This window comes from Neovison vison, chromosome 2 (genome assembly GCF_020171115.1).
Source record: "Neovison vison isolate M4711 chromosome 2, ASM_NN_V1, whole genome shotgun sequence".
Lineage (NCBI taxonomy): Eukaryota > Metazoa > Chordata > Mammalia > Carnivora > Mustelidae > Neogale > Neogale vison.
The window spans coordinates 10,960,303-10,983,069 of NC_058092.1; the positions used below are offsets into that span (position 1 = coordinate 10,960,303).

The 22,767-nt window shown below is 49.0% G+C and overlaps 1 protein-coding gene across 1 annotated transcript in view; it reads left to right on the forward strand.

The window, feature by feature from the left end:
- FHAD1 (forkhead associated phosphopeptide binding domain 1) overlaps nt 1–22,767 on the forward strand; it is a 127,122-nt gene that overhangs the window by 35,145 nt on the left and 69,210 nt on the right. The window contains exons 4-7 of the mRNA XM_044236741.1: nt 5,872–6,139; nt 15,168–15,277; nt 18,714–18,932; nt 20,947–21,070. Coding sequence (XP_044092676.1) covers nt 5,872–6,139; nt 15,168–15,277; nt 18,714–18,932; nt 20,947–21,070 — 721 coding nt within the window. The remainder of the gene's footprint in view (nt 1–5,871; nt 6,140–15,167; nt 15,278–18,713; nt 18,933–20,946; nt 21,071–22,767) is intronic.

Below are 22,767 nucleotides of genomic sequence, written 5' to 3' on the forward strand. Positions count from 1 at the left end.
GCTAGGAGTTGCGTAAGGATTCTGTATGGTTTTCTCCTGCTGACTCAAAGTCTCCTCCCCAGCTTTAGTAATTAACATTTTCATTCTGGAATAACTTCTAGATTTATATAAAAGTTGCAATGATAGTACAGAGAGTTCTTGTATATGTCTCCCTCCATTTCCCCCATTTGAAGCATTTTCCGTTGCCACAATACAGTTTTCCAAACCAAGACACCAACACTGGCCCGTGATTTTTTTTAAAAAGATTTTTATTTATTTATTTGTCAGAGAAAGATCACAAGTAGGCAGAGAGAGAATGAGAGAGAGAGAGAGGGAAGCAGGCTCCCCGCTGAGCGGAGAGCCCGATGCGGGACTCGATCCCAGGATCCTGAGATCATGACCTGAGCCGAAGGCATCAGCTTAACCCACTAAGCCACCCAGGTGCCCCCTGGCCTGTGATTATTAACTCAACTTCAGGCTCAACCCAACCCAGGGCACCACACTGCCTTTCATCACTGTGTCTTCTTAACCTCCTCTGGTCTGTGACAGTTTCTTAGTCTGTCTGTCATGACCTTGATAGTCTTGAAGAGTATTGACCAGGTGTCATTCTCCAGGATGGCTGGACTGGATTGGATTGTGTTCATCTCTGATTTGCCTGGTTCTCTTCTCTTATTAGACTGGGATTATGGTCCTTGTCGCATATCAGGGGGGAACCCATTACCCACTTGACTTCGCTGGGGACGTTAACTTCTTCCCTTGGCTAAGCTGGTCTTTGCCAGATTTCTCCATCAGAAAGTTATTGTTTTTCCCCCTTCCATCCCCTGGTCTTTGGAAGCAGGTCCTGAGTATTGTCCACCCCCAAAGGAGAGGGGAGGAAGGCGCAGACAGTGGGACTCAAGCCCCGCCTCCTGGAAGGCAGCCTATCTACAGGTGCTCAGTTCTTCTGTAAGGAAGATTGTCTCTCCTTCCCTGTTTCTGTATTTCCTGAATCGTGTCCTTGTATCAGTAGGAACTCGTGTATATTCATTGTATACTTTGGGTTGTGATCCAATCCCACATCATGTCTTGCTGCTCAAATAACTCCCAGCCTTGCCATTGGGAGCTCTTTGAGGTTGGTTGCGTGTCCTTTGAGAAGTCCCCACTGATCACTGAATACAGAGATGCAGTGAGCCAAGCAGTAGCACATGCATATGCAGAGTTAAATAACCTCAAGAGCATGGCTAATAATAAAATAGAGTGAAGTAATTAGGAAGAGTGAGTTTTAACTATCTGTTACCTTTCTTTCCAATATCACTTAAATGTATGTTTGTGTAATTTGATTTTTTATTAATGGCTGTGCTTATCAACCAGCTCAAGAAATTCCTGGGCATTTAGTAACTGGTTCTCAGGAGCCGGTAGCGGCTGGCCCCAGAAGGACACCTCTGGTACAGCGGACATGCCCCCATCCCGCTTGGGTGGAGGCTGGTGTCCTCTGAGTTGTGTCCAGTGTGTACCATATGAATAACATTTCTATAAAAGAGTTATCGGTGTTCCTAGAAAATCCTGTATCAAGTACCTCTTGCAACGTTTTGTGGTTCATTCTAATTTTCTTTTTTGTAACTCAGAAAATCTCTGATTCCCCACTAATCATTTAAGACCCTTTTGTGAGTATGGAAAGCAGGTATAAAATCATGACTTCAAATAGCCTCAGTGCTCTGGGAGCACAGGTGTTAGAGTCACATAGCATCACTGCTTCCTGGCCGTGGGACCTCGGGCAAGTGGTTTAACCTCTCTGATCTGCAGCTTCTTAATCCACAACATGAGGGTAGAAAGTCCTCCCCACCTCTGAGATTATCCTGGTGATTATGAGAACACGTTTGTTCAGTGCACAGCCCAGTCTCTGGCACATGTGTGCCTTCTCGATATTGTGATATCATGGCTCATAGCCGTAGAGGTATTGGCAATTACAAACAGCAGAGCTCGTGACAGGTTTTCCAAGGACAAGGTCTACTTCACTTTGTACCCAGCCTCCAGTGCTTCCTGGCAGAATATGTGTATCCTGTAGGCACTCTGTATGCAAACTACCTTGATTATTTTAGGGTGTCCGTGCTACCTTTTACAGGTCTAGAGACACATATTGGAAAGATAACACAAAGGACAAGTAGATAATCTGGAAAAAAATGGGTGTTTTCTTGAGTAAATCATTGATGGGTGTTTGTTCAAGCTGATATAAATTCAGCAGTGGGTGTGTCATGGCTAATCCAGGTGGCTGACAACCTGCTCTTTCAGAGAGAGTGTGGAGGAAATCAGGACCATCGCATATGCTGCCTCAAAAACAAAACAAAAAAACATTCAAGTGCCATATGGTTGGAGAATTGGGGGTGGGAGGGGAACAAGAAAAGGCATTAGCGGGTATTTTTAAACCAAAGTTTCTAAAAACAGATTTGTTGATAACTGACCTTGACCTCAAGCTCTGTGTACATTCTAATGTGAGCACAGCCCAGAACCAGCTTTTAACGTGAGCCTTTTTCTTGTGTTTGCTTTACCCCTGCCTGTTTTCCTTATAGTTACCCGCAGCAATTTCTGAGAAAACCTTGACCTTGCTTATTATAGAGCAAGCAGGCAAACCAGGGGGGAAAAAAAAATCAACTTTAAACTTCCAACTAAAGCTATCGCAATCAACAAGCTTGAGGGGGGAAAAAAGCTTTATAATTTTATTTTTGAACCCAAAAAACTGGGATTGGAGTCTTTGCTGCATTTACGTGTCTCTGGTCCCTCCCCCTTTAGAGACCTTATGGTTAGGGTTCCGTGCTGCTCTAGCTGGCCTCATGGAGCTGAGCAGCTCAGGGCAGCACCCAGGGCTCAAAGCCACCTTCCCCGTGTGCACGTCCATGTTCATGGCAGCATGGACACAAAAGCCAGAGTGGAAACGACCCAAGAGCCCTTTGACACTGAATAGATAAACAAAATGTGATGTATGCAAAAAGGGAAGGGAATTCTGACTCCTGCTACAACGTGGATGAACCTGAAGGACGGGCTGCTCAGCGAAGTAAGCCAGGCACGAAAAGACAAATGCTCCGTGATTCCCCTGACATGAGGGACCTAGAGAGTCAAATTCATAGAGACAAAAAGTGGAATGGTGGACGCGCCAGGGGCTGTGGAGAGGGGAAAAGGGGGGGGGTGGTGTTTCGTGGGGACAGCGTTTCAGTTCTGCAAGATGGAAGCTTTCTGAAGATCGTCTCCCAGCAATGTGCGTGTCCTTCGCACTCCTGAACGTTGCGCTTAAAAATGGTTTGGATGGGGGCACCTGGGTGGCTCAGTGGGTTAAGCCTCTGCCTTCGGATCAGGTCATGGTCTCAGGGTCCTGGGATCCGGCCCCACATCGGGCTCTCTGCTCAGCGGGGAGCCTTCTTCCCCTCCCCCTCTGCCTGCTTCTCTGCCTACTTGTGATCTCTGTCAAATAAATACATAACATAAATTTTTTAAATGGTTAAGATGGCACATTTTATGTTATGTGTGCTTTACCAAATTAAAACAGCAACAGTTCCCATCTCTCTGTGCTGGGGCCCCACACCCTCATGGGGCGCTCCTTTCTCAAGCCTGGGAGGTCCTTCCAGGTCCTGGTGCCCAGCCTCAGACCCTTGGGTCTCCTTGGCCCTGAGTGGATCACATGCCCCACCACTCAACCAATCACGATGGGCAGGGGATGTGATTGGCTGAGTTCGTAACCCCACCCACAGCAAGGAGCTCAGTGATTGGGTGGGGGATTCTCCCCCCCCCCCTTCCCCCCAGTCTCCAAAAGACCTGAGCGGGTTCTGGCCTGAGCACTAGGCAAATGGAGCGCTGGAGCCTCCTCCCCCACCCCGTGTGTTCACACCTGCTACCATCCTTGCAGTTGGATGGCGGCGAGCAGGTTCCCTGAGGACCCCAGCATGAAAGGGAATTCCTCCACCATGACCAGTCACCTCTAGATTTGTTCTCCAGCAGGCTGGGGGTAAACCACAGCAGAATTTGCACTTTGTCACCCTCGGCCCATTCGTTCAATAAATATTTATCAAACTGATGGGAAAAGGTTGTAGGAATGATCGAGGCAATAGGTGGGGAAGGGAAGGGACAGGATGGGTGGAGAAGTCAGAGCAGGAGCAGGACACGTCGGCTGCTGACAGTGAAGACAGGAAGAAGGCACAGATGCAGAGACTAAGGCGTTGACAGTGGAGAGAAACTCGAAACTGCGCAGAAGGTGACAGAGTCTCGGAGTCCTGCCAAGTCTGCTCCTGAAGCAGATGTCAAGTGGGCCTGTATGGTTAGGAATGCTGGGCCAGATGTCTCCAGGCAGCTGGAGTGTGGAGCTTGATTTCCCCGAACACTGTTCTCGCCAACTCCAAGGAAGAATCTTCAGAGGGAACGCACAGGATCCTTGACTTATTGGGAAAGCCTGAAGCTAAAAGCTTGGTGCAGGCACCCGAGTGAGCAGAGAACCTTCCTCCTGAACAAAATCCAACTGAAGTTCTGCAAGCTGGTGCTCGTATTTTGGAAGTGTCTGTTTCTCTCTTTGTGCCTCTGAGTTCATATTCTCTCCAGTCTGCTGAAGGAGAAATGTGAGCCGGTGGGGGGTGGGGGAGAGGAGTGTGCCCTTACCTAGGTGACAAACATTTGAACTTAGTGTGTTTTTTCAAGAGAAGTAAGTGAGGGTTGAGGGACAGAGAGGGGGATCATCAGACCTCTATCCAAGTCCCCCCACCCCCACCCCACACTACCCCTACCTGAGCCTGGTAGGCTCAGGAATCAGGAGACCTGCAGGGCTGTTGTGAGGAATGCATAAGGAAAGAGCAAAAATGACAGCCCACCCCAGTGTTATTGTTTCACCGCTAGGCACGGGGGGAGAAGCTACCACCAAGGCATTAAACCCAGGCCCAAGCCAGGAGTCAGCCCCTCTCGGCATATGCTTGTCTGTGGGAGGTGGAGTTGGGTGTGCTTCCCAAGGACAGCAGCTGCAGACTCTTCCACGGGTCAGGTGCTGAAAGATTCCCTTGATAGATACTTACGGGGCCGCTCCCCAAAATCAGATGTGGTAGGTGTTGAGGAGCAAAGGTTAAGGGGACAGTTGTGGTCCATGCCATCCCAGAGCTCTCGGCTTCAGAGGCCCGATGGCATAGAAGTGCCCAAGAGGGGTGCCTGGGTGGCTCAGTGGGTTAAAGCCTCTGCCTTCAGCTCAGGTCATGATCCCAGGTTCCTGGGATGGAGCCCTGCATCAGGCTCTCTGCTCAGCAAGGAGCCTGCTTCCTCCTCTCTCTCTCTGCCTGCCTCTCTGCCTACTTGTGATCTCTGTCTGTCAAATAAATAAATAAAATATATATTTTTTAAAAGTGCCCAAGAGATGGACAGTGTGGATGGAAAAAAAAGCAGGCTGGGGACCCTAGAAAGCTGGGTGTGAATCTCAGTGGTCTGTTCATTCCTTCTTTCACCCAGTATTTGAGGGTCTGCTCTGTATGTGCCAGGTGCTTATTCTAGGTGCTGAAGATACAGCGGTGAGCAAGATAGACCAAAAGCCCTCTTCTCTTAGAAGTGACCTTCTACCAGCTCAGACGCTCGCCGGCAAATCTGCGATCTGGAAAATCACGAGGTCTTGCTCAGCCTCAGTCTCATGACCGAGCACTGGGTGTATTAAATAGGGCAATGCACGTGAACCTCTTGACAGGATGCCTGGCATGAAGCCGCCCCCCATTAATGGTGGTGCAAATGTGACCCACGGTGGGGACCGCCATCCCAAACTTTGGGAGAGTCTGGGAGGGCTTCCTGAAAGAAGAGACTTATAAGCTGAGCCCTAGAGCCACAATTATAGGGCTGAGACAAGGGCAGGCACAACCCCCAGCAGATCGGAACCTCCTCTGACCCTCTTGTCTGCCCCCACAGGTCTCCTTCCCATGGATGAGTGAGTCGGTACCTTGGCCAAGACCACAGCCAACTCGAGGCACACAGCAGTCGAAACAGCCTCCCTCGCCGCCACAGATACCCTTCCACCCGGGCATCCGGCCAGCCCCAGTGCAGAGGAGCTGGTCCCAGGGGTTTCCCAGACCCACCATGGTCCCGCCTGCCCCCCACCGGCGGCCCGTGAGCGCTGGTGGGAAGATGTTCTCCTTTGTGGTGGATAGTACCCACAGGCCTCCCGTCATCAAGCAAGGTATTCACACGCTCTTCCACCGGTGGCTTTGGGGATGGGCTTAGAGCCACAGAGATGGGTCTTGATTTTGGCTTATTTTCTCTAATTCTAAAAGTAGAACATACTTAACCATGAGAAAATCGGGGATAGGGGCACCTGGGTGTTTCCATCAGTTGAGTGTCTGACTCTTGTTCTCAGCTCAGGTCTTGATCTCAGGGTGGTGGTTTCAAGCCCCACATTGTTGGTTAAAGCCCAGGGTAGAGCCTACTTAAAAAAAAAAAAATCAGGGGGGCACCTGAGTGGCTCAGTGGGTTAAGTGTCTGCCTTCGGCTCAGGTCATGATCTCAGGGTCCTGGGATCGAGCTCCACATCGGGCTCTCTGCTGTGCAGGGAGCCTGCTTCCCCCTTTCTCTCTGGCTGCCTCTCTGCCTACTTGTGATCTCTCTCTCTCTGCCAAACAAACAAATAAATAATCTTTTATAAAAATCAGGGATAAACAGAAGGTAAGAAAATAGTTAAGGATCATTTGTCACCCTCATCACCCAATATCCCCTGTTGGCTTTTTGGGGCATATCCCTTCAGACTTTGTGCTTGGCACGTAGGCACACATCAGTGCCCCTGTGGTGAGTGCGTGTGTGTGAGTGTGTGTGTGTCAATGTGTGTGTGTGCTTGTACATGAATGTGTAGCAGGACTGAAAACTTACAGCTTTGACTCACTCATGCAGAAATATTGGCACCTGAAATCCCTCTTGGCCACAATAGCCTTAGGAAGTTTTTAAATATTTTATTATCATTTTGCAGGTAAGAGAAGGCTGAGGCTTATTGAGAAAAATTACCTCCCAGACATGACATACTCAATCTAGCCCAATCTAACATTTTTCAGCCAAATTTAAGGTGGTTATCTCAGTCACTGTCATTGTCACTCACAGCCTGGTCACCCTGGGGTACCAGCCTTCAGGATTTCCTTCCCTAGCCTCTTCCCCAGAAGGCCTCATGACATTTGGGGAAGGGACTTCCTGCCTGTCACTGTCCTCTTGACCTCACCAGCAGATTTGACTTAGTCCCTGGCATGATTCCGGTTTCTTCCATGCCTGCGATGTGAAGATCCCATTCTCTGTCCTCTGCATCCCAGCCCCAGGCCCCTTGGAGTCCCCAGGTGTGTCTGTGGCTCCACAGCCTCCCCTGGTGTCCCTTAAGACCATTCACCTAATCACCTCCCTCAGCCATTCAAATAATAGTTATTGTGAAATATACAAACGGAGGAGTAAATGAAATGCAGTCATATCATGTTCATTATCATCATCAGATGAACCCCTCTGTGCCATCAATATTGAATGAAATTACTCAGCCATTTACCCCCGTACGTTTTATAAATATGAAAGTTTTCAAACATACAGCAAAGTAAAAAGAATTTGACAGAGAACCTCCCACCCGGATCCATCATCAACATTTTGCTATACTCTATTGCCTATCATCTAACCATCCTTCTACTCATTCATTAATCCATTTTAATTTTTGATGTATTTCAAAATAAATTGCACACATCTGTCATCTTCCCCCTTAATACGTTACTATATATAACAGTAACCAGAGTTCAAGAGTTTTTGTCTTTTTGGTGTAAAACTAACATGCGATGTATGTGAGTTATCAATTGCTGTATAACAAATTCCCCCAAAACTTAGTGACCTAAAGCAAACACACACACACATACACACACACACACACACACACACACACACATTATTTGATACAGTTTCTATGGGTCAGGAATTTGGAAGAAGCTTAGCAGGGTGGCTGTGGCTCAGGGTCACTTAAAGGTTGCAAGTAAGCTGTCAGCCAGGACTGCAATCATCTGAAGGCTTGACTGGGGCTGGAGAATCCGTTCCAAGATGGCGCACTCACATGGCTGTTGGCAGGAGGCCCCAGGTCCTCACCCCATGGATCTATCCAGAGAGCTGCTGGAGAATCCTCATGGAATAACAGTTGGCTCTTCCTGAGCAAGTGATCCAAGACAGCAAGATGGAAACTGCAACATATTCTAGGACCAAGCCTTAGAAGCCATTTTGTCATTGCACAAGTCTGATCTATCCCATGAGAGAGAAGACCCAGGGGCCTGAATGCCAGGAGGCAAGAATTATTGGTAGCCCTGTCTTAGAGGCTGACTTTGGTCCTCAATGATTCACCCCTCCCCCACTTGTACAACTCCCTCACCCTCTCCCGAGTGCCCCCAAAGTCTCACCCTATTCCAGAATCAGCCTAAACTCCAGAATCTCATCATCTTTTTTATTTTTAAGATTTTATTTATTTATTTGACAGACAGAGATCACAAGTAGTCAGAGAGGAAGACCGGGGGTGGGGGGGGGAAGCAGACTCCCTGCTGAGCAGAGAGCCCAATGCAGGGCTCCATCCCAGGACCCTGAGATCATGACCAGAGCTGAAGGCAGAGGCTTTAACCCACTGAGCCACCCAAGTGCCCCCAGAATCTCATCATCTAAATCAAGTCCAGGTACAGATGGGGCTCATTCCGTGAAGTTCCTTGAATTCAGCTTCTCAAGTACCACTTCCAGCAATCTGAAGACCTGTGAACTAAAGAGACAGGTCATCTGTCCATCACACACGCAACATACCCTGGTAGGACAGACATAACAGACTGCCGTGGACACAGCTTTTCAACCTTCTGTTGAAAAGGCAAAAACAAACACACAGGAGTCCTTGGCCCAAAGAAATTCTGAAATCCAGCCAGGAAAGAGTTAGAAGTTCCCTGATTAGGACTTAGACCTATTCTTGCCCAGAAATGACCCTCCATGGCTCTTGCCTCTGCCCTCTGGTTCCTTGGATCGGCCCTCTGAGTCCTCCTACCTTTTCCAGGAAAGGCATCACATGTTTGCAACTGCATAGTTTTATAGTCAGCTGCCTTCCTATAGATATGTGGGGTGCATTGGCTTCTTTGGCTTCTTTTGCTTCCATGGGTCTCTGCCTCCCTCAGTCCACATCAGTAGTGTTCCTTATTGGAGTTCACCCTACTGGGCAAAAGCCATGCCCACATATTCCTTTGACACAAGCGCTCCTCTGCCCTGGGCTTCTGCCAAGAGTGGGAGGGACAGCACTTCTTAGAAGCCCTGTTCTTTGCCCAAATCAGTCTCTGAGACACTGGCTCAGACTGTTGTTCATGCTTGACAAAGGACAGTACAATCTTACACTCTGCTCCCTCTTCAGAGCGTGTTTTCCTGAGAGTGCCCTGGATTTGATCTTTGCCCAGAACTTATGTCTTACATCTCCTTTGTCATGTGGACAGGCAGGGAATCTTCAAGCTCAATCGAGTCCCAGCTCCTTGGGATTCAGCAGTCCCTCCGCTGGCCTCCCTCCCCTCCCTCAGATCACATCAAGTGCCAGGAAGGAGGCAGGTGGTACTCTGCCTGGGCTCCATCACCCAGTTCATCAGGAACATTTTCTACTTTCCACCGCAACACGGGCCATGTGTTATACAACTTCCTGCCACATCATGAGGATCCTTATCAGAAGAGAAAAAGAGACAGACAGACAGACAGATAGACAGACCAGGGATGCCTACACATGGAGGAAAGGCCATATGAAGACACAGAAAGTAGCCATCTACAAGCCATGAAGAGAGGCCTCAGGAGAAACCAACCGTGATGGCATCTTGGTCTCCCAGCCTCCAGGCTGTAAAGAATATCATTCCATTGCTTAGCAGCCCAGGCTACACTAAGCTGACCGCTGAGCTGACCATTGCATCATGGCCGCTGAGCTGACCATTGCAAAGTCCATCCACTGTTGGAAAGCACTGTCCAAGGGTATAAATACCAGGAGATAAGAAGCATTGGTGCCATCTTGGAGGCTGGGCACCACACAATGAAAGGCATCCAGTGTGCCAAATCCTAAAGACACAAGGCAGGTACACACATGTTGTCCCTGGTGAAGACTGGTAATTATCTGATAAGTTCCAGGAGAGCCAGACAGTTGTTGAAATATTGAACCATCTGGCAGACAGCTGTAGCTTAAAACTTCTTAAAGTACATCCATCCCCACTCCTGCCATCCCCCTGCCCCAGTCATCCATCCCTCCCTCAGGGTTCTCTCCACTGGGACCTCCGAATGATCCAGCAGCTGGAGGGTGTGTCTTGAACTGAGTTAAGCTGGTTTGGTCATACATGGTCCTTGGGTTCACTTTGAAGGTAACAGGAGCCAGTATAGGCGTCTAGAGGGGGTGGGGGAACTGCTCCAGCTCCTCCCTGCCTGGGTATAAGGAAAGCAAGTCTCAGATAAACTCTACCCCCAGGCAGACTTCCAGTAAACATGCCTTCAGTAGCAAAGGGGTCCCAAACGTCATTCAGCCTGTCCTGTAGGTTTGATCCAGTCCAGGCTCTCTGTCCTTCAAGCGCTCTGGCAATCACCTGGTAGAAAAGCCTCACTCAAGGCAGCCAGGACAAAGTCACGGGGGGCATCTGGAGTTACTCCCAGAAATGGTATCAGATGTCAGAGATCTAAACCAAGACTGGACACAGGTCCCTCCTGAGCGCAAGGGAGGGCTCTCCCATACTTGAACTGACTTTCAGCTGACCCGCAGGCAGTACCTTCCTCCATTTGGCCATTGGGAACCTGTTTCTGACATAGAGTGTACAAGGTCATGGGCCACCAATCTGACCAATAAAAACCATCTCTGGCCTTCAGTTTGCTAATTAGGAAAGACTCAGGTGTCATAATTGCCTCTGGACTGTGGCCTGTCCAATGCAATGCTGCCCAGGCACTCCAGGTATGGGGACTCCTGATTGGGGTGACTGGCCCGAGGCTGAAAAGTAAACAAAGTGCACATATATAGCATCAAACGGGCTCTGGTAAATATTGAAAAAATAAGCCACAGGCTTTGGGCAGTCACTAACGTGCCACAGGGGCATCCAGAACTTGGCTGGATGTTATAATCAAAGCCCATGCCATAGAATTATTGTTTGTTTGTTTTTTTAAATCTCACTTCTCCCGTATTCCTTTAAAAAATAAAAAAAATCCAGTTATAGATGTTGGCAAAAAAAGAGATATCCAGTAAGGAAGAGCAAAAGGGGAAATGTCCCAGGCCTGTGCTTTCTGACGGGGTAGCCACCAGCCATATGCAGACTGAGCTAAGACAGCTACTGCGACAGAGGAATGAAATGTTTAATTTGCACTAACTTCAATTTCAAAACCGATACCTGATTCAGTTACTGGAAGGTTTAAAGTATGCGTGGAATGTCTTGAGAATGCAAATCTGCTTCTTCAACGGCAAGTTTTGGAGAGGCCCAAATACAGATCAAGTCTTCCTTTGAAAATGCAGCTTACTTCGAGGGGTGCTCTAAGTGTAAAAGGAACCCAGGATCTCAAAGACTTCGTGCCCAAAGGAAAAGAATGTAAAATACCTCCATGGTTTTGGTCTTGATTATTGTTTGAAATCATGTTTTCATGTACTGGGTTAAATAAAATGTATCTCAAAGTCAGTTTCATCTTTTTACCTTTTTAATGTGGCTGGCACTAGAGAAGTTTAAATTCTCTTAAAGCAACTCTCATCAGATTTCTATCAGACAGCCCTGCTCAGTGACATTCCCCAGCCCTTCTGTTCTTCACTTGCCCCCACACCCCCTTAGCATCAGCTGCCTTCCAGAATTCCCGGGGAGGAAGCAGGAGGAGTATTCCTCAGAGAGAGGGAGCCGCCATCTTGGTGTTTTGGGCTTCCGGGCCCAGAGCCCGCTCCCCATATGCAGAATACTGACAGAACATGAAGGCCCATGCTCAGGAGTGGCATGAACACACCTGCTGTCCCAGCTGTGAGGCCAGTGCCCCTAGCAGGACCTCCTCCCTAAGCCCTTTCTGTCCACAGCTCTGTTGGCCTCCACCATGGAGACAGGAAACCAAGTGGGTGTGTGGGTGGGTAAGTAGGGAGCCTCCAGTTCCCGACTATTTCTAGGGAGACCAACTGGCCCCGGTCTGCCTGGGTCTTTGCCGGCTTTGTACGGAAAGCCCCCCATCCCAGGAAGCCCCTCGGCGCCTGGCAAACCAGGACAGTTGGTCACTTTACCAGTTTCCTAGGCAGCGGCTAAAACTCCATCAAGTGAATCCCAAATCCAGTCCTTGGCAATCAGCAGGAAGTGAGACCCTCCATAGGGCACGGTTCATGCAAAACTGCTCCTTGTTGACGGGTCTGCCATGGGAACCTGCCCCTAAATTCCTCACTCACTGCCTCACTCATGGGTTCACCACCAGGGAAGACCTCCTACCCGCTGGTGTGTGTACTGGTTCTGGAGCCAGACCGACTGGGTCAGACCTGACTGCCCCTTCCCAGATGCGTGGCCTCTGTCTCCACACCTGGGCTTCTCCACAGGGCTGTAATAACACCCGCCTCACAGCGGATTTTTCGAGCCCCCGGATTGACATATGGAACGCACTGGTGACCAACGAGCATTTCGTGAGTTATTGTTTATGAGTGGGCCAGGCCCTGAGCTTTTTGCTCTTAGACAACACTCCTGAGCACCTTTCCCGTCCATGAGCGCTTCACGGAATGGGGACAGGTTGGGGTTCGCGCAGGAGCTTGGCCTCTTTCCAGCTCTGTGTGCTTGGGCAGAGCTTTTTCTCTCTCTGTACCCTTTTACACATCTGTCAGATGGGATTAGTCAATTCATTTTATGAGGCACAAACTGAGACGTGATCCCCAACCTCACAGAACTTACCATTCTGTCGGGGAGACTGACATTGACAAAAGGATCACAGAACAGCATCTCTGAAGTGGTAACCAGGACAGCACCCGGCAGCAGAGATGCCCCGTACCCCATGGGCTCAGAACTGGAAGGCCCTGACTTAGCTTGGGGATCAGGAAGGTGTCCTGAGGGGGTGACACTCAAGCCAAGCACTGAAAGGCAAGTGACCTTCAGGAAGTGCAGAGGGGAGGGAACAGCATTCCAGGTGGAAGGGACAGTGAGTGGCAAGGGTGGACGGAGGGTGGGATGAGTGTGAGACGTGGGGCAGTGTGGCTGAAGCAGGCACTCCCAGAGGAACGTGGCCTGAGACCCTGTAAAAAGCAGGAAGTGATGGCAGGTGTTAGCCAGGGAGGGGATGTGACCTGTGCAGGTCCAGCTGCAGCAGGTCCATCCCAGACTGTTCTGGTGCAGATGCGGGGAGGGTGGTTGGGAGCCCAGGCCCGTTTCCCTCCATGCACGTAGGAAACACTGTGGCCGGGCTACTCATCCAACACCCAAGGCCACGCATTTGCCAGGCACCACAGGCCTTTGACTATGTCCGCTCCCGCTTCTGGAGTCCGCAAACACGGTCGAGACCTGGGGGAGGAGATCGTTGGCTCTGAAATGCATAAATAAAAAATGCAGAATCAAAGGGAATGAATGACGGAGTAAATGTCCACAAATGTGATGCTGTGTACTTCATTAATTGTTAATGTTAACATTCATTAATGTTTCATAGCCTTTGAAAACAATTGGTTCAATTTCTCACTTCACAAGAAGACAAGAATGTGCAGTGATTGCCCAGAAATCAGTCAGCTGGAAATTTAAAACATGCCTCTTAGAGCCAAATGATCTCAAAAACAGAAATAGAGAAATCTTTTCAAGTTCGTACTCCAACAAAAAATTATATATATATTTATAAAATTATATAAATATATACATATATATATATATATATATATATTCAGTGTTAATGTGAGTAAATCGTGGTGTGTTTTATGTGATACAGAGGGGGGCCTCCAAACAGAACAACACCGGGACTCCCGAAAGTCATGAACAACCCTTGTGATATTGAGGGGAAATAAGCAAAAAAAAAAAATCAGAAAATCCTAAATGTCTATCAAGTGGGTCCAAGTTAAATGTGTTTGGCACATTTGCATGATGGACTGCAACACTACCATTAAAAATAAATGCAACATAGGGGCACCTGGCTGGCTCAGTCAGTGGAGCATGCAACTCTTATCTCAGGGTCATGGGTTTGAGCCCCACACTGGGTGCAGAGATTACTTAAAAATAAAATCTTGGGGCACCAGGGTGGTTCAGTCGACTAAGCATCTGCCTTTGGCTCAGTTCATGATCCTGGGGTTCTGGGATGGAGCCCCGACTCTGCTGAGTGGGGTGTCTGCCTCCCCTCTGCCTACCCCCCTCTCCAAGTTCATGCTCACTCTTCCATGCTCTCTCTCTCAAATAAAAGCTTTAAAAATTTTTTTTAAAATCTTTTAAAAAAGAACACAGTATAAATAATGAAGGGGATTAAAAGTATAAACTTCTAGTTATTAAAAAAAAAACATAGCATAGCTACAAATACTGACATGGGAAGATTTTTTGATATATTGTCAAGTGAAAAAGCAGGGGAAAAATCTCTGCAATAGAAATCCTTTTTTTTTTGTTTTGTTTTTTTAAAGATATAATTGCAGTAAAAATCGCTAACATTTAGTGTTTAATGTTAATATAGTGCTCAGGAGCAGGAGGCTTCTGTAAAGAGAAGCTTTTTCGGTAAATATTTTAGGTTCTGTGAGCTATATGGTCTCCGTCACAGCTACTCAACCTTGCCTTTTTATCTGGAAAGCAGACATAGACAATATGTAAATGAATGACTGTGTTTCAATAAAACTTTATTTACAAAAACAGCTGGGGGGCCAGATTTGTCCCTAGTGCCATAGTTTGCCAACCCCTGCTCTACACCACTACTTCATTTAATCCTCCAAGTGCCCTTTGTAACAGAGACTGTAACATGTAAGTTATATAACTAAGGCTTAGAGAGTAAATGACTTGCCCAAGGTCACCAGCTCTTACATGGAATAGCAAAAAGCCTAGTAAGGGACTCACCAAAGAGAATCAGCACAGCTAGCCCTGGAGAAGCGGGAGGAGGCAGTTCTTTCCCTTTTTGATACTTCTATAATGTCTTTTCCATCACTTTACAATAATCATAGACTGCTTTGCCATTTTTAATGACAGCAGGAAAAGAATTATGAAGATAGTCTAGAAAGATCCTTCTAGACCTTAGGGACACTCACAATGTCCTGTGTGCTCTCTCTTGATCTTTTGCATTAGTGTGGACCAATGCTGTGGAACTGTCGGAACCGTCAGTGGTCGATGGAATTCCCAGGGCAGGACCTTCCAGGGATATTTATGTGGACCAGGACACAGCCCAGCAGGATAAGGTGAGGACAGAGCTACAGCAGCAAGAGAGACTGCAAAGGGATTACCTCTTGTTCTCTATGGTCTAGAAGTGCCTTTTTTTTTGGACTACTTCTAAGAAACCATCTTTTTCTCCCGGGGCATTCAACCAAAGGTTTGGTAACTGCTCATTTTATCCCAAATAACAACATCTACGAGTGCAAAGTATTGGCACCTACTGTGTGCTAGACCGTGTCCTGGGCCCTTGACATTCAATTAGCTCAGGAATCTTCACCATATTCAAAATAAATGTTATCACCCTCACTTTACAAAGGAGAGAGCCAAAGCTCAGAGAGGTTCAGCAAGTGGCCCAAGGTTGCACAGCGTGAGGGACAAAGCTGGGATTCAAAACTGAGCCTGTTTAACTTGCAGCTGGTGCTCCTGACTCCCACACAGGAACCAATTGGTCAGCCATGAGTGGTGGGACAGTGTCGGGGAAAACATGTTCCCTGGCAGGAAGAAGTGAGCAATGAGGCCGAGGACAGAGCGAAGACAGAGGCTTGTTGAAGGATGGGAGAGGTTTAGAATGAAACGGGAATGGGAGCCAGAGCAAGTGAATTCAAGCCCTGCCGGGAAGGGTCCAGGCTGATTTCTCCCTGCATCAACACAAACTAAAATTATCCTAAAAGAAGCAGTCCCGCGATATCTTACTTTCCTTAAAGGCCAGAGCCTGAGCCTGCAGCAGTTCTCCGAGTCTGTGAAGAGCAGAACCGCTTGCAGTCCAGGCTAGGCATGGGAATCTGCAACCTCACGTGGCAGGTGTCCCAGGACCAGACCTTGGAGAAGTGTTGCAGTGAGGCAAGAAGCCAGGTTCGTGGGACGCTGTTACCAGTTCTCTCCTGCTGTGTACAAGCTACCCCAAAACTTATTGGCTTAAAGTGGCAATTTATTGGGCACGTGGTGGGCTCAATCAGTAGAACATGACTTTTGTTCTCAGGGTCATGAGTTCAGGCCCCACATGGGGTGTGAAGCCTACTCCAAAAAAAAACCCAAAAACCAAAAAACAGGAATTTGTTAGTTCCCAGAATCTACAAGGTGACCTGGAATGTTCTTTTGCTAGTGTCCCCTGACCTCGTTCATGCAACTGTAGTCAGCCTGTGGCATGGCCCAGCCACTCCGATGGCCTCATTCCCACGTCCGGAACCTGAGCCAGCATGGCTGGAGTGATGGGCCTCTTTCTGCACATGGTCTATCATCTGGGACTGCTTCACAGCGTGGTGGCCCCAGGCTTCCCAGAGGCCCAGAACAGATGCCATATGGCCTTAAAGAACTTGCCTGGAGATTGCTGCCCATCACTTCTGCCACATTTTATTGGTCAAAAGCAAGACACAGGGCCGGCCCAGACCTAGGGAATGGGGAAGTCGATTCTACCTCTTAAGCGCAGAAGCTGCAAAGCATTTGTGGTCATTTTTTAGTCCTCCCCAGTTTTAAACTGGAAACAGAACGCAACCGCATTTATAATTTTTTTTCCTATTTATAAGCCATTTATGCCCTGACTTTCCAGGACTGTTTCAAATGCAGGTACCAATAAACAAATTGGCTTAAGAAAAAAAAAAAAGGCATTTATTGACTCATCTTCTTTAAAATGTAAAAGCCTACTAGCTTCAGGGATGGCTAAATACAGGACCTTAAGCGAGATCAAAACAGTCCCTACTACTGATCTCTTCTGCTATTTCCCTCTGTGTTTGGCTCTCACAGCACACAGGCTTCCTATGCTGGAAAAGAAAAACTCAGACACATAAGCCCATAAATTTAAAGTTTGTGTTCCAAAAGGAGGCACGATCCTCTCCCTCTGTAATGGATGCGTGAAATCTCTGAGAAAACCCTGCTTGACCAGCTTGGGTCACGCACAAGGGGCAGGAGGGTGGGGACAGGAAAGGGCAGGACACATGATTGACAGTCCTACCAAGACTACATGGAAGGGGGACCCCTCTCTCAAGGAAGAGCTTGGGGGCCTCACAGAAAGGCAGCAACTGTATCTGCACAGCCCACCTTACAGGCTTCTTTATACTGCAGAACCCAGCACAGGGCCTGGCACATAGTAGCTGCTCAATAAACATTTATTGCATGAATTAATTGGGTGAAACAGGCACGGCTGCCCAGTATGGGATCTGTCTGATGCTCTGCCCTGAAATTTTGCCACAAGCATTTGCAGGGATTCAAAGAAAGATCCTTGGCAGCAACTGGCAATGCCAAAGAAGCTTCCTCACAGCAGAAACCCAGTTCTTCCTTGGGCTGGGGAGCTAGAAGGTCGTGGAGCTGATTGGGTAAAGCTCCCAGGAAATGAGCTGGCCTACAAATTACTCATTTACCTCCTTCCAACCAGTGGGAAATTGTTGGAAGAGCAGGGACTACTTTAAAAGCAGAAATTCTGTAGCTATATTTGCAGATACACCTGGGGACTTGTGTTTCGGGTTTTTTTGACATTTTATTGATGATTTCTGTTAAGAAGTTAGAGGAATTTTTTTTTCTTTTTGGGGAGAAGCCTAACAAATTCTTTGGCAGCAGAGCTCTTTTTGGGGGGGAGTTGGAAAACTGGGTTAATTATACCTGTGGGTAGGGGTGCCTGGGTGGCTCAGTGGGTTAAGCCTCTGCCTTCAGCTCAGGTCATGATCTCAGGGTCATGGGATTGAGCCCCGCATCGGGCTCTCGCATCGGGCTCTCTGCTCAGCGGGGAGCCTGCTTCCCCCTCTCTCTCTGCCTGCCTCTCTGCTTACTTGTGATGTCTCTCTGTCAAATAAATAAATAAAATCTTAAAAAAAAATTATACCTGTGGGTAAAGTCGGTCAGCAATTTTGTTTTCCTCAACTAAAAGTTCACATAAGCCCACACGAATAAATCCCTACTCCTGCTTATTTACTCTACAAACTCAGTTACGTGGAGTAAATTTTTATGTCAATAACGCAAAGAGGCAGGAAGTACCGTAAGGGAGGAAAGGGGAAAGAAATATTTCAGAATTTATTAAATTTTTAAGTTAAAAAATAGTCTTCATTATACACAGGATGTGGTCAAATAGAATATCGCTTTCCTCGCAACCTTTCCTGGGTCCCCACTGCGCTAGGCTGAATATTATAAACAAAAATATTATAAATAAATTCCCTAGCAACAAAAGTTCCCAGGTGGGGCGGTTGTTCTCAACATGAAAGTGTAATTTTACAGGAAAGGAAATTTTCAGTCCCTGTGAGGTATAAACACCTATTACAGGAGTCTGTATACAAGTGTATCATTTTCCCCAAACTGTTGTCTCTGCGAGGTTTTCCAAGTGATGGAGATAACCTTGAAAGTCTGCTTTTTTTCCCCTCCCCACCTTCCCTCACCCTCCCAAAAGAATCGCACCGCGTTTTCCCTGCATTTTTTAAAATGGGCTCACCCTTGCGGCAGACCCACACCTAGTAAACACCCCATCTGGCCGCCACCCAGGATGAAATCATTCTGCTGCTGGGGAAAGAAATCAGCCGCCTCTCAGATTTTGAACTTGAATCCAAATACAAAGACGCGGTGATAGTGAAGCTGCAGAATGAAGTGGCCAGCCTGAGCCAGAGGCTGTCGGAGTCCACCTCGTCCAAGCAGAGTCGGTTGCAGGATCTGGATGAGGACATCAATGCCAAACACAGAGAGATCCAGAGCTTGAAAAACCAGGTAGGTAGACTCGGAGACCTTGGAGTCGGGACCCAGGGCGACAGCTGTGGGGGAGAGCCAGGGAAGCACCAAGGGGAGTCACCCAGATAGAAAAGGGGAGGTCAGAGCAGTGCCCCATGGTCTGAGCACACATCCCAGGAATCAGGGACGTGGTAGGCTCCCAGCCCAGGGGAACCACGTTCACTTTTGTTAAGCACCTACAAGGAGCAAGCTTTGGTGCAAGTTTGGTAGATGCATTGGCTCACTTAAACCCCACGGCCCTCTGACACGTACTGTTCTCCAGACGAGGAGACCGAGGCAGGCTCAGAGCCTCCCAGGAACTTGCACAGTTTGCGCAGCAAGTTAGAGGGGGCGGGGCAGGTTGAACGCAGGTGTGCGTCCTCGTCCTCGCAGACCCTATGCTTTCACTCTGCCTGCTGTGTCTACCCAGCTCCATTGCCTCAGTGACTCTCACCCCCCACACCAGCCCCAGCCAGAAAGAGCTCTGGGCAGTCAGCTGGAGAGGGGGAGAAGGAATCCCCGTCTTCCAAACCCAACCCCCAAGGCAGTTGCTGGCTCACTTGTAGGGAACTTCATCAAATAAAAATCCTCCACACAAGCCCTTCTAGAAGCTCTTCTCTTTGCGCTGTGCCTCTGGTATCGTTGCAATTAAAAGCACGAAGCTGAGAAGAGCTAGAAACACTCTTAAAAATTATCCCAAGTACCTCTTATGGGAAAGCTGCATGTCCCCCACAGAGAACAGTAAGAGGTGAAAGAAACATTTTCACTCCAAGTTTCAAAAGCACAAACATGCAAAAGTATAGCCTTGGGGAGGGTGGGGATCAGAGTCACACGTGCCCCACCACCTTCCAGCAGGTGTCCTCTTCCCAATATCTCAGATACCCCAGGGGAAAAGCACGTGTACCTACCCCACCCAGCTGTCATAGAATCTGAACAATGATGGTGCTTGAAACGAGCCAGGAACTTGTGAACCCTTGTTCAGTCTGTTCATTCTCCCAGAGTGAGAATGACAAGGTTTTCAGGGACTGAAGCCGAAAACAAGGACCGTGAGCGCCATCTGCTGGCAAATGTCTCTGTGCCCTCACAGGCTACCCCCCTCCCCCCAGCAGGATAAGAGGGTTGACAGGGAGCTGCAGGTTTGACTCGAGGAGCTGCAGCTCACACCTGGGTAGTGAGGTCAGAGGACAGTCACAGCTACCACCTGTCTGCCGTGTGCCAGGCACGATCCGAGCTCTTGTACATAAGCTAACTTATTAAAATACTTTTCACAATCCTCTCTGATTGGGACTGCCATCACCCCACCTAATGAAAGACCGAGACACAATCTGGTGTCCTCCCTGTGTTCATCATCCATTGTAAGAGCAGCAACAGACACCCAGAGTCAGGCTCCCAAGTCCATGCTGTGCTTTACAGCCTGCAGCCCGCACTCCGGTGCCTAGAGCCACCCGGCAAGGTTGGAACCCGGCGCCTGCAGACCAGCTGAATCCTAACTCCACCTGCGCCAGCCGTGGGATCCTCACCGTTGTGAGACTCAGTTTGCTCTCCTGCAGAATGGGAGCATTGGTGGGGGCCCCTCAGCCTCCTGTGATGCTGTGAGGAGCAATGGGAGTAGTAGCATCTGGAAAAGGGCTTAGTGAGCTCTGGAGTGTTCTGTGGGGTACAAGCTACCATGGTTCTCATTCAAGGAAGTTAATTTTACAACCTGCTTCCTTCTCGTGAGCTTTGCTCTGCATCTGGTCGGTGCTGGATGGGACCAGCAGCTTGTCTCTTTCTGGCCGAGAGTCCAAAGGTGGTAGGAAGGCACATTAGGGATCGTTTTCATCCCATATGACATGGTGGTCGCTGAAGAACAGCCCCTCTCCCGTACCTTCTACCAGTTAAAACTAAAAAGCTCGGTGTCCCCAGCTCCCCACCAAAGATCAATCCAAATCTGTTGTCCAACCGGGGAGAAGTACCTGCGTATCCCGTACACCTGGGCTGGCCCCCTCTGATTGTGTGTTGCCTCCTCCCACAGATCAGTGCCCTGCAGAAAGGCTACAGCCAGGTGCTGTGCCAGACGCTGTCTGAGAGGAACTCAGAAATCACATCCCTGAAGAACGAGGGTGAGAACTTGAGGAGGGACAAAGCCATCACCTCAGGTGAGCGCTCTCTGATGTGGGCCTGAGAGCTGCCCCATCCTTCTCCTTCCCTGTCCACAGCAGACATCACCAATCAACCACCGCACTGCTGCTCACTGATCTGGGGTGCAGTCTGAGAGGTCTTCTGAGTGGCCTGTGTCTATGAGTTGGAGGCGGCCCTCAAGAGAGGATTTTTGCCATCCAGTTCCTAGGGCAGGGCCTTTTTAACTATTTGAGGGAAGGTTATGACTTAGTTATGTCTAGCAAGCGTCGGGCTCACCAGGGAGAGCACAGGGCACCCTGTGGCTCAGGCAGTTCCAGAAGCCAGCTTGCCTTCAGTACAAGCTGGAATGTGAACAGAGCGGGGTCACCGCATTAGGGCACCTGGTGCCCTTGGGCCCCGGGTGAGAACATTTCCTAACTGGCCAGCAGAGGGGGCTGCACACTATAGACCTTGGGGTGGGACACAACACACTGTCCAGAGGCCAGCCGTTTCTTACCCTGGATGCTTTCATTCATTCCACGTGTTAATTGAGCACCTACTCAGTATAAGGCCCTGTTCTAGGTGCCAGGGAGAGACAACCCTGAGCACAATGTTCCTGTGCTCCTAGGGCTCATATTTGCAAGTTGGGGAGAGACACCAAAAAAGTAAACAGGTAAATATGCCTGTTTCAGAGAAAACTGGCCAGTGTGGGAGCGAAGTGCTTCAGGGGTGAAATTGAAGGCAGAAGAGCTTAGTCGGCGGACAAGGACAGGTCTTTGAAAAGGTGAAAGGGAAGAACAGTCAGGAAGCCAGAAGGAAAAGTGTTCCAGGCACAGGGATCACGAGTGCAAAGGGCCTGAGGCTGGGGCCAGCTGGTGGCATGGGAGGAGCTATGGTGAGTGTGGCTGGAGTGGGGAAAACATGGGACTGGGGGGGAGGGTAGGGTCAGAGAGGGAGGCAAGTCACAGGGAGGAGTCTGGGTTTTATTCTAAGGGGGATGGGGAGCCCCTGGGGTTTTTAGAGAGAAATCACATGCCTGAGAAGGATAGGGCCATTAACAGAGAAAGAAGGGAGGGAGGGAGGCAGGCGAGGGGGAGCAGGCCATGAGTCTGGATGGGGCACAGTGCTCTCAGAGCACCTGCTACACAGCAGGAAACGCATCCAGAGCTGCAAAGGCCGAGTGACCGTAATGCTGAGGCACAGGTGAGTGGCCATCCATCACTTCATGAATTCGACGTCCTGTACCGGGACTGCCCGACCCCTGGCAGGTTCACCTCCAGGCTTTTCCTCCGCCTCACTCTGCAACTTCCCGCCCCTACCGCCATCACCTGCCAGGCCTGCTCATGCTCTTCCCTGTCCTCAAGATATTTCCTGAGCCCTTCCTGCGCTGGGTCCTGGGGAGAACCACAGAGTTTCAGGCCCCAGCCCGGACCTCCTGAAGGGGCATCTGCACATTGGTGAGATCCCCGGGGTGTTACACGCACATTCAAGTTCCAGAAGCACAGGGCTGGGTTTCACTGCAATAATGGGCCCTGAGGCTCAGTGGCTTGTAACAGGCGGGCTCGTGTCTTGCCTCCACCTTGGTGTCCATCTTGGCTTAGCCGGGGCTTTGCTCATTGTAGCCACCCAGGGACCAGGCTCACAGAGGCCATCACAACATCTGCTTCTGCAATGAGAGAGGCAGGAAAGACATACAGGGCAGATGGAATGACAGAGACTTGGTTTCAGGCTCTTC